The 14,730-nt window shown below is 43.3% G+C and overlaps 1 protein-coding gene across 1 annotated transcript in view; it reads right to left on the reverse strand.

Moving 5' to 3' along the window:
- Positions 1-14,730, reverse strand: part of LOC144674102 (V-type proton ATPase 116 kDa subunit a 1-like) — a 215,139-nt gene that overhangs the window by 181,498 nt on the left and 18,911 nt on the right. The window contains exons 6-8 of the mRNA XM_078535614.1: positions 12,694-12,820; positions 9,738-9,820; positions 9,539-9,632 (exon numbers count right to left, since the gene is read on the reverse strand). Of these exons, the coding sequence (XP_078391740.1) occupies positions 9,539-9,632; positions 9,738-9,820; positions 12,694-12,820 (304 nt within the window). The remainder of the gene's footprint in view (positions 1-9,538; positions 9,633-9,737; positions 9,821-12,693; positions 12,821-14,730) is intronic.

The following is a 14,730-nucleotide window of genomic DNA, read 5'->3' on the forward strand; positions in this document are numbered from 1 at the left end:
CCTATGAAACTGTATGGGCAGAATTTTGCCCTCATCAGCAGGGGTGGGCAGAGGCGATCAGGAAGCTGACCGCAGCCGGCGATTGGGCCGTGACTGCGATTTCACAATGGCAGGCCAATTAAGGCCCACCCAGCCTAAAACGTGCGCTGCAATGTTGCCTGTGTTGGGGGGGTGGGGTGGGGGGAAGAGGGCGAGTGCACAAGTTCACGCATGCTCGTGGGTGTGCACAGAAAAAGCTCCCTGAGGTACAGTGCTGCCTCAGGGAGATGAAGAGTTTTGAAAATGGAAAAATAAAAAATTGTAAAATGTTATAAAACATGTCCCCTCATGTGACTCTGTCACAAAAGCAGGGACATGTTATTCATAAAATGTTAAATTTTTTAACTTTATTTTTAATTACTGTTGGAAACCTCATCCTGGCCATAGATGAGGTTTCCTAAAAAGTGCAAAGGCCTCTTGGCCTTTTCGCTTGCCCGCCAACTGTAAGGTTGGATGGGCAGCGAAAAATTACATTTAATTGAGACTTCAGCGGGTGCACTGCCGACTCCCGCATGCGCCCGCTGGCTGAAATATCATGTGAGTGCGTGATGATGTCGGGACACTTGCCTGACGTCATCACGCGTCATTTTATGCTCATTCGAGGATCGGGCACGCTCCCACCTGACAAGGTAAAAGTTCTGGCCTATATGTCTGTAAAGGTATGGTTGTGGGTGAAGGAGTAGTGTCATATAGTTCATCTTTTTCTTGTTTAATAAATGTTTTATTCTTTTGTTAAAAGTACCTTAGCAGACTCCACGTTTCTAAACAAAAAATAAAAGTTACAATCTATCAAGCCAGGTTCTACCCAGGGATCTGACTTGTCCAGTAATCAGGTGGGATTATAAAAAAAAGACCTTTTATTTTTAAACTGTGTCCTCTTGTTCTAGTCTCCCCCACAAGAGGAAACATCCTCCTGGTATCCAATCTATCAAGTCCCCTCAGGATTTCATGTTTCCTCACCAAGCTCCTGTATAGCTGTGGTAAAACACTCCCTATATACTACATTCCCCTTGCCATAAATGCCAACATTCCATTTGCTTTCCTGATCACTTGTTATACCTGCATACTAACTTTTTATGATTCATGTACAAGGATATCCAGATCCCTCTGTACCACCGAGTTCTGCAATCTTTCTCCATTTAAATACTATATTGGTTTTCTATTCTTCCGATCAACGTGGACAGCTTCATATTTTCCGACATTATACTCCATCTGCCAATTTTTTGCACACTCACTTAACCTGTCTATATCACTTTTCGGACTCTCCATCTCCTCTGGACAACTTATTTTCCTACCTATCATGGTGTCATTGGCAAATTTAGTGACCATACATTCGGTCCCTTCATCCAAGTCATTGATTGTAAATAGTTGAGGCTCCAACACTGATCCATGTCACACTCCAATCGTTAAAGCTTGCCGACCTGAAAATGACCTATTTATCCCCACTCTCTGCTCCCTGTTAGCTAACCAATCCTCTCTCCATGTTAGTATGTTACTCCCTACACCATGAGCTCTTACCTTTTGTAACCATTGATGTGGCATCTTATCAAATGCCTTTTGGAAATCCAAGTACACCACAAGTTCCCCTTTATCCACTTGCTTGTTACTTCCTCAAAAAACTCTAAGCAAGTTAAGCAGCATTTCCCTTTCACAAAGCCATGTTGACTCTACCTGATCACATTATGATTTTCTAAGAACCTCCTTTAATAATAGATTCTAGCATTTTTCCCTATGACAGATGCTAGGCTAACTGGCCTGTAGTTTCCTGCTTTTTGTCTCCCTCCTTTCTTGAATAAATGTTTTATATTAGTTATTTTCCAATCTGCTGGAACTTTTCCAGAACCTAAGGAAATTTGGAAGATTATAACCAATGCCTCTAGTACCTATGCAGCTGCTTCCTTTAAGATCCATGGATGCAGGCCATCTGGGCCTGGGGACTTGTCAACCTTTGGGTCTAATAGTTTTCCCTAATCTTAGTTCACATTACTGATGTATAGTGGGCTCCAATTAAATATTGTGTATGATGCTGGAAACTTGTGAGAGAGGCTTGGAAAGTTACGTTAAAGGGCTGTGGTCAAAATTTAAAGGGACAAAGCCATTTATAAGAAAGTAGCTGTGTGAGGGTGAAATAAAATTCAGCCTTTACAAAGGCCATAAATATATTGATTGGACGTAATCAACCTTTCCAAAATCACTATGTGGGGGCAAAAGAAATGGTCACATGATGGTTAAATAGATGTGAAAGCATAAAATGGAGGCTGTGACTAATTAACAAAGTTAGTGTAGCGCTCAAACCCCATGCGCATACTAGAAAGTTATGGACATTCTTAGAAAACTGCCCCCTAAACACTTATACAAAGCACCAGTTGAAACTTACCTGAAAAATTAAAGGTGTGGAGGAGATTCCATTTTTATATTAAAATACTATATTCTTGGTTGGTGGGGTGGAATTTAGGGCAGATCCCAATTCTGTTGATGTTCCCATTCCTTTATTCACCCATCCAAATTTTTAGCCCATTTAAGGACAGGCACATAAATTTCCCACATGTGGGCAATCATGTGCAAGTGCAATAAGTACACCTTACAGTGCAAACCCTCATTTGCGCTTTAGCAAAACTGGGTCATATGAACAATAGAATTAGGAACAGGAGTAGGCCATTTGGCCCTTCAAGCCTGCTCCACCATTCGAAAAGATCATGGCTGATCTGATTGTAACCTCAACCCCACATTCCTGCCTACCCCAATAACCTTTCACTCCCTTGCTTATCAAGAATCTATCTACCTCTACCTTAAAAATATTCAGATTCTGCTTCCACTGCCTTTTGAGGAAGATTTCCAAAGGCGCTCAGCCTTCTGAGAGAAAAAGCTTCTCCTCTCCTAAATTGGTGACACGTATTTTTAAACAGTGACCCCTAGTTCTAGATTCCCTCACAAGAGAAAACATTCCTTTCACATCGACCCTGTCAAGACCCCTCAGGATCTTATATGTTTCAATCAAGTCACCCCTTACTCTTCTAAACTCCAGTGGATACAAGCCTAGCCTGTCCAACCTTTTCTCATTAGACAACTCACCCAATCCAGGTATTAGCTCAGTAAACCATCTCTGAATTGTTCCATTTACATATTTCCTTAAATAAGGAGACCAATACTGTACACAATACTCCAGATGTGGTCTCATCAATGCCCTGTATAACTAAAGCATAACCCCCTTACTTTGGTATTCAATTTCCCTCGCAATAAGTTATAAGATTCTATTAGCTTTCCTAATTACTTGCTGCACCTGGGGTAGAATTTTCTCCTCGTCGGGGGAGTGGGGGGGTGTTGGGCAGGGGTGGGCGCGCCCAGTGTCACATGATCTGGGACATGTCAATTAAAATTTTTTATTAAACTTTAAAAACCTTCATGAAACCCCATCCCGCCCGTGGATGAGGTTTCATGATAAATACAAAGGCCGCCTGGGCTCTTCACCTGCCTGCCAACCTTAAAGTTGGACAGGCAGCTCAGTTAATTATTTTAATTGACATTTAAATGGCCTTACTAGGCCTTTGACAGGTCGGTGGGCACGCAGCCGACTCCAGAGCACGCCTGCCGAACTGAGAATCTGAATGACGCATGGTGACGTCTGGATGCACGGCCGACATTACCACACGTCATTTTAAGCGTCGGCAAGCAGGGCCCACCCCCGCTCCCCAACCCGAAGATTCTGGCCCTGCATACTAGCCTTTTGCAATTCATGCACTAGGACCCCCAGATCCCTCTGCACCTCAGAATTCTGCAATCACTCATCATTTAGATAATATGCTTTCCTTTTACTTTTCCTGCCAAAATGGGAAATTTCCCACTTTCCCACAGCGTACTCCATTTGCCAGATTTTTGGCCATTCACTTAACCTAGCTATAACCCTTTGCGGCCTCAATGAAAGCAAAAGGTCTGTTGCCAGACCTTCCACAGATGCTGCCAGACCTGCTGAGTTTTTCCAGCATTTTTTGTTTTTATCCCTTTTGTAGCCTGCTTGTCTTCTTCACATCTTACTATTCTATCTGCCTTTTTGTCATCAGCAAATTTAGCAATCATACCTTTGGTCTGTTCATCCAAGTCATTTATATAAATTATAAAATTTGAGGCCCCAGCACTGATCCCTGTGGCACACCACTCATTATATCTTGCCAACCAGGAAAAGATGCATTTATGCCTACCTTACATTTCCTGTCAGCTAGCTAATCTTCTATCCATGGCAATATGTTACCCCCTACACCATGAGGTTTTATTTTTCACAATAATATTTAATGTGGCACCTTATCAGATGCCTTCTGGAAATCTAAATACAGTACATCCACCGGTTCTCCTTTGTCCACAGCACATGTTACTTCTTCAAAGAACTCCAATAAATTGGTTAAACATTTCCCGTTCACAAAACCATGTTGACTCTGCCTGATAACTGAGTTTTCCACATGCCCTGCTATAACGTCTTTAATAGCTTCTAACATTTTCCCTTTGACAGATATTAAGCTAACTGGCCTGTAGTTTCCTGCTTTCTGTCTCCCTTTTTGAATAAAGGAGTTACATTCATTATTTTTCAACCTAATGGAACCTTCCATGAATCTAGGGAATTTTAGAAAATTAAAACCAATACATTTACTATCTCACTATCACTTCCCTTTTAGACCTTTCTTTTATTCATTCATGGGATGTGGCTTCGCTGGCTGGGTCAGCATTTATTTTGCCCATCCCTAGTTGCCATTGAGAAGGTGGTGGTGAGCTGCCTCCTTGAACCGCTGCAGTACATGTGGTGGAGGTACACCTACAGTGCTGTTAGGAAAGGATTTTGACCCAGCCACAGTGAAGGAACGGCAATATATTTCCAAGTCAGGATGGTGAGTGACTTGGAGGGGAACTCGCAGGTGGTGGTGCTCCCATCTATCTGCTGCCCTTGTCCTTCTAGATGGTAGTGGTCATGGGTTTAGAAGGTGTTGTTGAAGGAACCTTGGTGAATTCCTACAGTGTATCTTGTAGATGGTACACACCCTGCTACTGTGCATCAGTGGTGGAGGGAGTGAATGTTTGTGGATGTGGTGCCAATCAAAGCGGGTTGCTTTGTCCTGGATGGTATCAAGCTTCTGAGTGTTGTGGAAGCAGCACTCATCCAGGCAAGTGGGGAGTATTCCGTCACAATCCTGACTTGCGCCTTGTAAATGGTGGACAGCCTTTGGGGAGTCAGGAGGTGAGTTACTCATCGCATGATTCCTAGCTTCTGACCTGCTCTTGTAGCACAGTATTTATATGGCTAGTCCAGTTCAGTTTCTGGTCAATGGTAACCCCCTGGATATTGATAGTGGGGGATTCAGTGATGGTAATGCCAATGAACATCAAGGGGTGATGGTTGGATTCTCTCTTGTTGGTGATGGTCATTACCTGATACTTGTGTGGTGTGAATGTTACTTGCCACTTATCAGCCCAAGCCTGGATATTGTCTAGGTCTTGCTGCATTTGGACATGGACTGCTTCTGTATCTGAGGAGTTGCAAATGGTGCTGAATATTGTGCAGTCATCAGTGAACATCCCCACTTCTGACCTTATGATGGAAGGAAGGTCATTGATGAAGTAGCTGAAGATGGTTGGGCTGAGGACACTATCCTGAGGAACTCCTGCAATGATGTCCTGGAGCTGAGATGACTGACCTCCAACAACCGCAACCATCTTCCTTTGATGCTAGGTATGACTTCAATTAGTGGAGAGTTTTCCTCCTGATTCCCGTTGACTCCAGTTTCGCTAAGGCTCCTTAATGCCACACTCGGTCAAATGTGGCCTTGATGTCAAGGGCAGTCACTCTCTCATTGCCTCGGGAGTTCAGCTCTTTTGTCCATGTTTGAACCAAGGCGGTAATGAGGTCAGGAGCTGAGTGGCCCTGGCGGAACCCAAACTGTGTGTCAGTGAACAGGTTATTGCTGATCAAGTGCCACTTGATAACACTGTTGATGATCCCTTTCATTACTTTACTGATGGTCAAGAGTAGACTGATGGGGCGGTAATTGGCTGGGTTGGATTTGTCCTGCTTTTTGTGTAAAGGACATACCTGGGCAATTTTCCACATAGCTGGGTAGATGCCAGTGTTGTAGCTGTACTGGAACAGCTTGGCTAGGGCGTGGCAAGTTCTGGAGTACAAGTCTTCAGTACTATTGCAGGAATATTGCCAGGGCCCATAACCTTCGCAGTATCTATTGCCTTTAGCCGTTTCTTGATATCACGTGGAGTGAATCGAATTGGCTGAAGACTGGCTATCTGTGATCTGGGGACCTGTGGAGGAGGCTGAGATGGATCATCCACTCGGCAACTCTGGCTGAAGATTGTAGCAAATGCTTCAGCCTTATCTTTTGGACTGATGTGCTGGGCTCCTCCATCATTGAGGATGAGGATATTTATGGACCCTCCTCCAGTGAGTTGTTTAATTGTCCACCACCATTCACAACTGGATGTGGCAGGATAGCAGAGCTTAGATCTGATCCGTTGGTTGTGGGATCGCTTAGCCCTGTCTATCACTTGCTGCTTATGCTGTTTGGCATGCAAGTTGTCCTATGTGAAAGCTTCACCAGATTGACACCACATTTTTAGGTATGTCTGGTGCTGCTCCTGGCATGCCCTCCTGCATTATTCATTGAATTTGGGCTGATCCGCTGGCTTGATAATAATGGTAGAGTGGAGGATATGCTGAGCCATGAGGTTATAGATTGTGTTCAAGTGCAATTCTGCTGCTGCTGATTGCCCACAGCCTCATGGATGCCCAGTCTTGAATTGCTAGATCTGTTCGAAATCTATTCCATTTAGCACGACGGTAGTACCACACAACACTATGGAGGGTATGCTCAATGTGAAGGCAGGACTTCATCTCCACAACGATTGTGCGGTGGTCACTCTTACCAATACTGTCACGGACAGATGCATCTACAGCAGGCAGGTTGGTGAGGATGAGGTCAAGTGTGTTTTTCCCTCTTGTTGGTTCCCTCACCACCTGCCGCAGACCCAGTCTAGCAGCTATGTCCTTTAGGATTCGGCAGCTTGTTCAGTAGTGATGCTACTGAGCCACTCCTGGTGATGGACATTGAAGACCCCCACCCAGAATACATCCTGCCCTCAGTCCTTCCTCCAAGTGGTGTTCAACATGGAGGAGCAGTGATTCATCAGCTGAGGGAGGGTGGTACATGGTAATCAGCAGGCGGTTTCCTTGCCCATGTTTGACCTGATGCCATGAGAGTCATGGGGTCCGGAGTCGATGTTGAGCACTCCCAGGGCAACTCTCTCCTGACTGTATACCATTGTGCTGCCACCTCTGCTGGGTCTGTCCTGCCGGTGGAACAGGACATACCCAGGGATGGCGATGGTGGTGTCTGGGACATTGTCTATTAAGTATGATTCCGTGAGGATGACTAAGTCAGGCTGTTTCTTGACTAGTCTGTGAGACAGCTCTCCCAATTTTGGCACTAGCCCCCAGATGTTAGTAAGGAAGACTTTGCAGGGTCGACAGGGCTGAGATTACTGTTGTCGTTTCCGGTGCCTCGGTCGATGCCGTGTGGTCTGTCCGGTTTCATTCCGTTTTTGTTACTTTGTAACAATTTGTTACAACTGAATGGCTTGCTAGACCATTTCAGAGGTCATTTAAGAGTCATCCACATTACTGTGGATCTGGAGTCACGTGTAGGCCAGACCAGGTAAGGATGATAGATTTCCTTCTCTAAAGGACATTAGTGAACCAGTTGGGTTTTTACAACAATCGACAATGGTTTCATGGTCATCATTAGACTTTTTGCTCCAGATTTTTATTGAATTCAAATTCCACCATGGGGAGGAATTTGAATCCATCTGCCATAGTGGGATTTGCACCCGGGTTCCCAGAGCATTACCCCAGGTCTCTGGATTACTAGTCCAACGACAATGCCACTATGCCATCGCCTCCCCTGACCCTAGGATGAAGTCCATTAGGACCCAGGGGCTTGTCAGCCCGCAGCTCCAATAATTTACAGCTTTTTCTGGGATGTTACATGTATCATCTATAGTGAAGGCCGATGCAAAATACCAATTCAAAATTCATCTGCCATCTCCTTATTTTCTATTATTCATTCCCCAGGCTCACATTCGATAGGACCAATGTTCACTTTGTTAATTCTTTTTTATATATCTATAGAAACTCTTACTATCTGTCTTTATATTTATAGCTAGCTTTATCTTGTACCCTAATTTTTCCTTCCTTATCAATGTTTTGGTCATTCTTTGATGTTTCGTATATTCTGTCCAATCTTCTGACCTGCCACCCATCTTTGTGCAATTGTATGCTTTTTCTTTAAGTTTGATTCTATCTTTTATTTTTGTTAACCATAGATAGCAGGTCCTCCCTTTGGAATTTTTCTTCTTCATTGGAATCTATCTACTCTGTGTATTCTGAAACATCCCCTTAAATGTTTGCCACTGCACCTCTATTGAACTATCCCTTAACCTCATTTGCCAGTTCAATTTAGCTAGCTGTGCTTTCATGCCCTCATAATTGCCCTTACTTAAGTTTAAAATACTTGTCTTGGACCCACTCTTCTCTCCCTCAAATTGAATGTAAAATTCAGTCATATTGTAATCGCTGCTACCAAGGAACACCTTCACTATGAGGTCACTAATTAATCCTATCTCATTGTACAATACCAGGTCTGGTATAGCCTACTCTCTGGTTGGTTCCAGAGCGTGCTGTTCTAAGAAACTCTCCCGAAAACATTCTATGAATTCCTCATCTAGGCTACCTTTGCCAATCTGATTTCCCCAGTCCATATGCAGATTAAAATCCCCCAATATTATCGTCATATCTTTCTGACAAGCTCTCATTATTTCTTTCTTTTTACCCTGGCCTACTGTATGGTTACTGTTAGGGGGGCCTGCACCCCAATCCCAAAAGTGACTTTTTGCCTTTATTGTTTCTCATCCCTACCCAAATCGTTTCTACATCCTGGTTTCTTGAACTTAGGGCACCCCTCTCTATTGTGCTAATTCCATCATTAATTAACAGAGCCATCCCTCCATCTTTTCTTAGCCTCCTGTCCTTCATAAATGTCACGTACCCTTCAATGTTCAGGTCCTGATCTATGTCATCCTGTAGCCATGTCTCTGTAGTGGCCATCAGATCATACTTATTTATTTATTATCATTAAATTTCTGTCGACATTGAGTGGTCATGAGGATGGAATTGTTCATGCTCTTCATGGGCCACCTTCTTTCAATGCTAATAGGTAGTGACCTCATTTGCTGCATTCCAGCTGGATCCAACTCAGATTCCAGGCCTATCCAAGGGCCTGTTCTGGCATTGCTCCGTGAGGCATGCAAATGGTCCCTAGACAGGAAAATTACATGATCCTCTTTGATGACAGGTGCAGCATACCTGAGATTTCTTATACCTGCTGCATGACAGTGGGTGTCCATCGTGGAGAATCTACCCTTACACTTTTAGATGAAATTCTTCAGAACATACCATGTGTATATCGTCAAGTCGCAAGTTTACACCAGCACTCATCTCCATTCTTTCATGCAAGGTTTCTGGGCAAGGATACACTGTGGCATGGAACCTGGAAAATAAAAACAATAGGAAGGCTTTAAACTTAGCCCAGAGTCAACTATATTGGGCTATTTACCCTTAATGCATCTGTTAACCAAGTTCACTGGATATTTACCCATCGCATATCTTCCTCACTTTGCTTTTAAACTGTTCTCCTTGGAAGAAAACTATGAACACATCTTTACTGATGAACTCACCCTGAGGAAAAGAAAAAAAGAACTGGGAAAGTTTTTTTATATCAATGGTATAAATCTGACAGGAAACAAAATATTTATTAACCTGATTGATTGGGAATGACATAGTGTAGTTGCAACCTAACTTCCCAGGTGGGAAATTGACAGGATTAGTTTCAATGTGGGTTTTACTGTCTGTCCAATATTACTCTGCATTGAGTTTAACGAAGAGCAAATCAGATGGGGTGCTAAAGCAGGGTTACATACAATCTCGTCAGTTTCTGGATAGATGGGCTATGTTAAATTTGCTCCCACAGTCTCAGATTAGTATATACTATATATGATATATTCATAATACAAAACACTTAGAAAGCCTAAGTACCCATATTTCAATTCCGTTGCACAATAATCAGGAAAACAAGGAAATTGCCGAAGGACCCTTGTTGAATCGTGTGTAATTGTTTCAGAGTTCAGAATTAGCATTCAACCACCTTTTTAAAAATAGTTGTGCTAACATGTCTCAGAATGTGTAAATCTGGGGTCTCACACCAGTGCCAGTGCTTCGCACAAATTTTCTGAGGAATTCGACAGATTTATCCATCACCAGCTCCATGGGTATGACAGTCCTTGACACCAGCAAAAGATCTCATATGATAAAAACAAAAAACTACTGCGGATGCTGGAAATCCAAAACAAAAACAGAATTACCTGGAAAAACTCAGCAGGTCTGGCAGCATCAGTGGAGAAGAAAGGAGTTGACGTTTCAAGTCCTCATGACCCTTCAACAGAACTGAGTAATATTAGGAGAGGGGTGAAATATAAGCCGGTTTAAGGTGGGGGGGTGGGGGGTGAGAGGTTTGGGGGGGGTGGTTGTAGGGACAAGCAAGCAGTGATAGGAGCAGATAATCAAAAGATGTCACAGACAAAGGAACAAAGAGGTGTTGAAGGTGGTTAACCGAGGTTTTCCACCCACGGTCGTTGACAGAGCCCTCAACCGTGTCCGGCCCATCTCCCGCGCATCCGCACTTACGCCTTCTCCTCCCTCCCAGAAACATGATAGGGTCCCCCTTGTCCTCACTTATCACCCCACCAGCCTCCGCATTCAAAGGATCATCCCCCGCCATTTCCGCCAACTCCAGCATGATGCCACCACCAAACACATCTTCCCTTCACCCCCCCGGCGGCATTCCATAGGGATCATTCCCTCCGGGACACCCTGGTCCACTCCTCCGTCACCCCCTACTCCTCAACCCCCACCTATGGCACCTCCCCATGCCCACGCAAAAGATGCAACACCTGCCCCTTCACTTCCTCTCTCCTCACCGTCCAAGGGCCCAAACACTCCTTTCAAGTGAAGCAGCATTTCACTTGCATTTCCCCTAACTTAGTCTACTGCATTCGTTGCTCCCAATGCGGTCTCCTCTACATTGGAGAGACCAAACGTAAACTGGGCAACCGCTTTGCAGAACACCTGCGGTCTGTCCACAAGAAAGACCCAAACCTCCCTGTCGCTTGCCATTTTAACACTCCACCCTGCTCTCTTGCCCACATGTCTGTCCTTGGCTTGCTGCATTGTTCCAGTGAAGCCTAACACAAACTGGAGGAACAGCACCTCATCTTCCGACTAGGCACTTTACAGCCTTCCGGACTGAATATTGAATTCAACAACTTTAGATCTAGAACTCCCTCCTCCATCCCTACCCCCTTTCCATTTCTTCCCCCTCCCTTTTGTTTTTTCCAATAATTTATATCGATTTTTCTTTTCCCACCTATTTCCATTATTTTTAAATCTATACCTTTAAAGCCCTGTTAGTCTTTCCACCCCACCCCCATTAGAGCTGTACCTTGAGTGTCCTGCCATCCATTCTTAATTAGCACATTCGTTCAGATAATATCACCACCTTCAACACCTCTTTGTTCCTTTGTCTGTGACATCTTTTGATTATTTGCTCCTATCACTGCTTGCTTGTCCCTACAACCACCCCCCACCACCCCAACTTCTCTCCCCCCAACCCCCACCTTAAACCAGCTTATATTTCACCCCTCTCCTAATATTACTCAGTTCTGTTGAAGGGTCATGAGGACTCGAAACGTCAACTCTTTTCTTCTCTGCCGATGCTGCCAGACCTGCTGAGTTTTTCCAGGTAATTCTGTTTTTGTTTTAAAGATCTCATATGTTCTGTTAACGTGCCTTCTGTGCTCAGCGAATTTATATTTAAATGATGGTTAAAACTGGTCTTTTTTCATTGTTTCCAGTACAGAAGGAGGCCATTCAGCCCATTGTACCTATGCCAGTGTGAGCCTGAATTGAAGTTATCTATACTAATTCTTTTCCCCCCCACTCTTTCTCCATATCCCTTTATATTCTTTGTCAAATACTTATCCAATTCTGTTTTGAATAACGTGATAGTTTCTTCCCCATGGCCATTAGTGTAAGACACTCCAAAATCTAATAACCATCTCGGTAGAATTTCAATTGACTCCACCTGACAAAAACTTTAAGAAGGGGAGTTCCGACACTACAACCCAAGAAGTGCACTTATTGCTCTTCATTTTTCTCTTGGGAGCTCTGGTGTCCACCTGACTCAGGTAAGAGCCTCATTAATTTATACAAACTGGGGCTCTATCTGTAATAGCATCCCAAAGCTATTTTAACATCCTACTGAGAGGAGTATTCCCTCTGGACTCACAGTAAAACCTGGCTGAGGTGTAGCGAAGGCCCTTTAAGAAACATGCTTCTCTGGGCTCCACACGGAATGCTTGAATAAGGTGCTGTCCTTGTATCCTCCCCACCCAAATCCTCTCTGCGTGACTTACATGACATCTGCCTAAAAGGGTGCTAAATCAAGAAATCACTCCAAATTAGTCAATATTTCAAGTGCAAAATGTTTTTCTTACAGACATACGATCCTCAGTTGGGCCATTGATTTCTACATGACGTAAGACAATGTTTCCATGACACACCCTCCATAGTAATCTTTCAAAAGCAGGAAACCTTTCTCGTTTTATCACTCCAGCCACAAAACTGCATAAAAGGTATGGAGAAAACTTATGAGATTAGATCACATTTATGCATTACATTCCATTGGTAATTCAATGCTATACATCTCCTCTGATAGCTTTGTGGATAAATGCACTGTGTGGTACAGTGTTAAACAATACAGTACAGAGCAGAAGTAATTTCCAGACCATGATAAGTTCACTAATCTCAGCCAGGGCAGACGTTTAATGACTACAAGTGGCTTCAATGTGTTTGGGCTACATAGAATCATAAAAATTGGCATTATTGATGCTATTTAATGATTCCTCCTGGAAATTTAAGATGCAGATGTTTTGACTTTAATATTCTTTGCAGTTTAATAATCTGGGAACATCCACTTTCTAGACTCATAATTGAGAAATGCAAGAAAAAGTCAAGAAGTAAAATGCTGTTTGGACGAGCAGGCTCATCTCTTATCAGATGATTTGAAAAGTGGTCATTTTTCAGAGCTATCAGAAGGCTGCCAACAAGAGTCAATTTGGATCCTCTCCAGAGACGTTTTACTTGTGCTCCATGCTTTAGACAACTTCAATGGGCAAGATTTACACTTCTTATAAAGCAAAACTTGACAATTTTCACAAATTATGCGGAATAGCAGGCATTGGGTGAACAATGACCTCTTTTATGATTTGAGGTCTACACTGGAATCAGTACAAACTACCATCACATATTTCAGATCTATTATGACACAGCAGTTGGTAAAGCTGAGTTATTTAAAAATCCTAGAGAGAAACTTTAAACAACTGTCATAAGCTATATTTTTAAGTGGTATGTTTGAGATGTAGCTCTAAATTCAGGAGTCAGACCACCAGTTCTCGAGAGGTTTTATATCAGAATACATGAGACAATTATTCATTTGCACAAATTTAACATATACACATGGCTATAAATTACTACTATCATAACTTTTAACAAATTCCCAGGCTAAGCTCCATTAAGGCAACAACAACCTCTAGACTTTAAGCAGATGCCAGGCAAAGCATTTTCACCTTACAAATTCAAAATGAGGTTCCTTTCACTTTTGTTCCTTTGCAGACACAGTGGTAGGCTTACAGGCTTTGATCTTACATTGCCTCTGCCTTGCGCACATAAAACTGCAATCGGTTATACCCAGCACATCTCATTGAATGTAAATTCTCATTGTATCATCAGCCCCTTTGAACTCCATCTCTTCTAACAATAAAACCCCTTTCATAGTCCAAATTTTATTAGTAATATAAACATTGCTTGGTCCCTGCTAGCGAGGTGCCAGATTTCACTCCCCTTCTTGAATGCTCTTTTCAATAAAATGCAAATGCACTCTACCTCTCTAACATCTCAAAACTAGGATACATCAAAGCACCCAGAATAGCTGGTTTTAACCCAATTAAGACACACCCACAGATTAACCCTCTATTTAAAAAAATATATAATTTCCAATAACGTTATATACATTAGTAGCTTCAAGACAGGTGTCTCCAAATATCATCCTGACAGAACAAATGACTCAGGGCAGAATCATTCCAGATTTGTACTGAGTGCAGTAGTGGGCGTGAAGAAAGGCATTTTACATGCTGGCAGCAATGGCGGGTTTTTGCACCATAACATTCTCTTCCCGCCTCATAAATTATGCAGTCACAGGAAACATGCTGGATCCCTGGCTGCCAGCCTCCGAATGGCCCACCATGCCATTACTTCGCCACTTCCTAAATATACCGGACGCCATGTTTAAAATGCAGCCATGTGCACGCTTCTTCTCAGTGCTTGCAGCTCAGGATTGCTCCAGTGAAGACATGGAGCTGAAAGCCAAGAACAGTGCAGCTCCCCAATTCAGTGACGCACCCTGGAATGCATTCTGGACGCCGTGGAGGTCCGCCGCAATGTCCTCTACCCCCACTCTGGTCGCAGGAGGCCCA

The sequence above is a fragment of the Cetorhinus maximus genome, chromosome 3 (assembly GCF_964194155.1).
Source record: "Cetorhinus maximus chromosome 3, sCetMax3.hap1.1, whole genome shotgun sequence".
NCBI classification, from domain to species: Eukaryota; Metazoa; Chordata; class Chondrichthyes; order Lamniformes; family Cetorhinidae; genus Cetorhinus; species Cetorhinus maximus.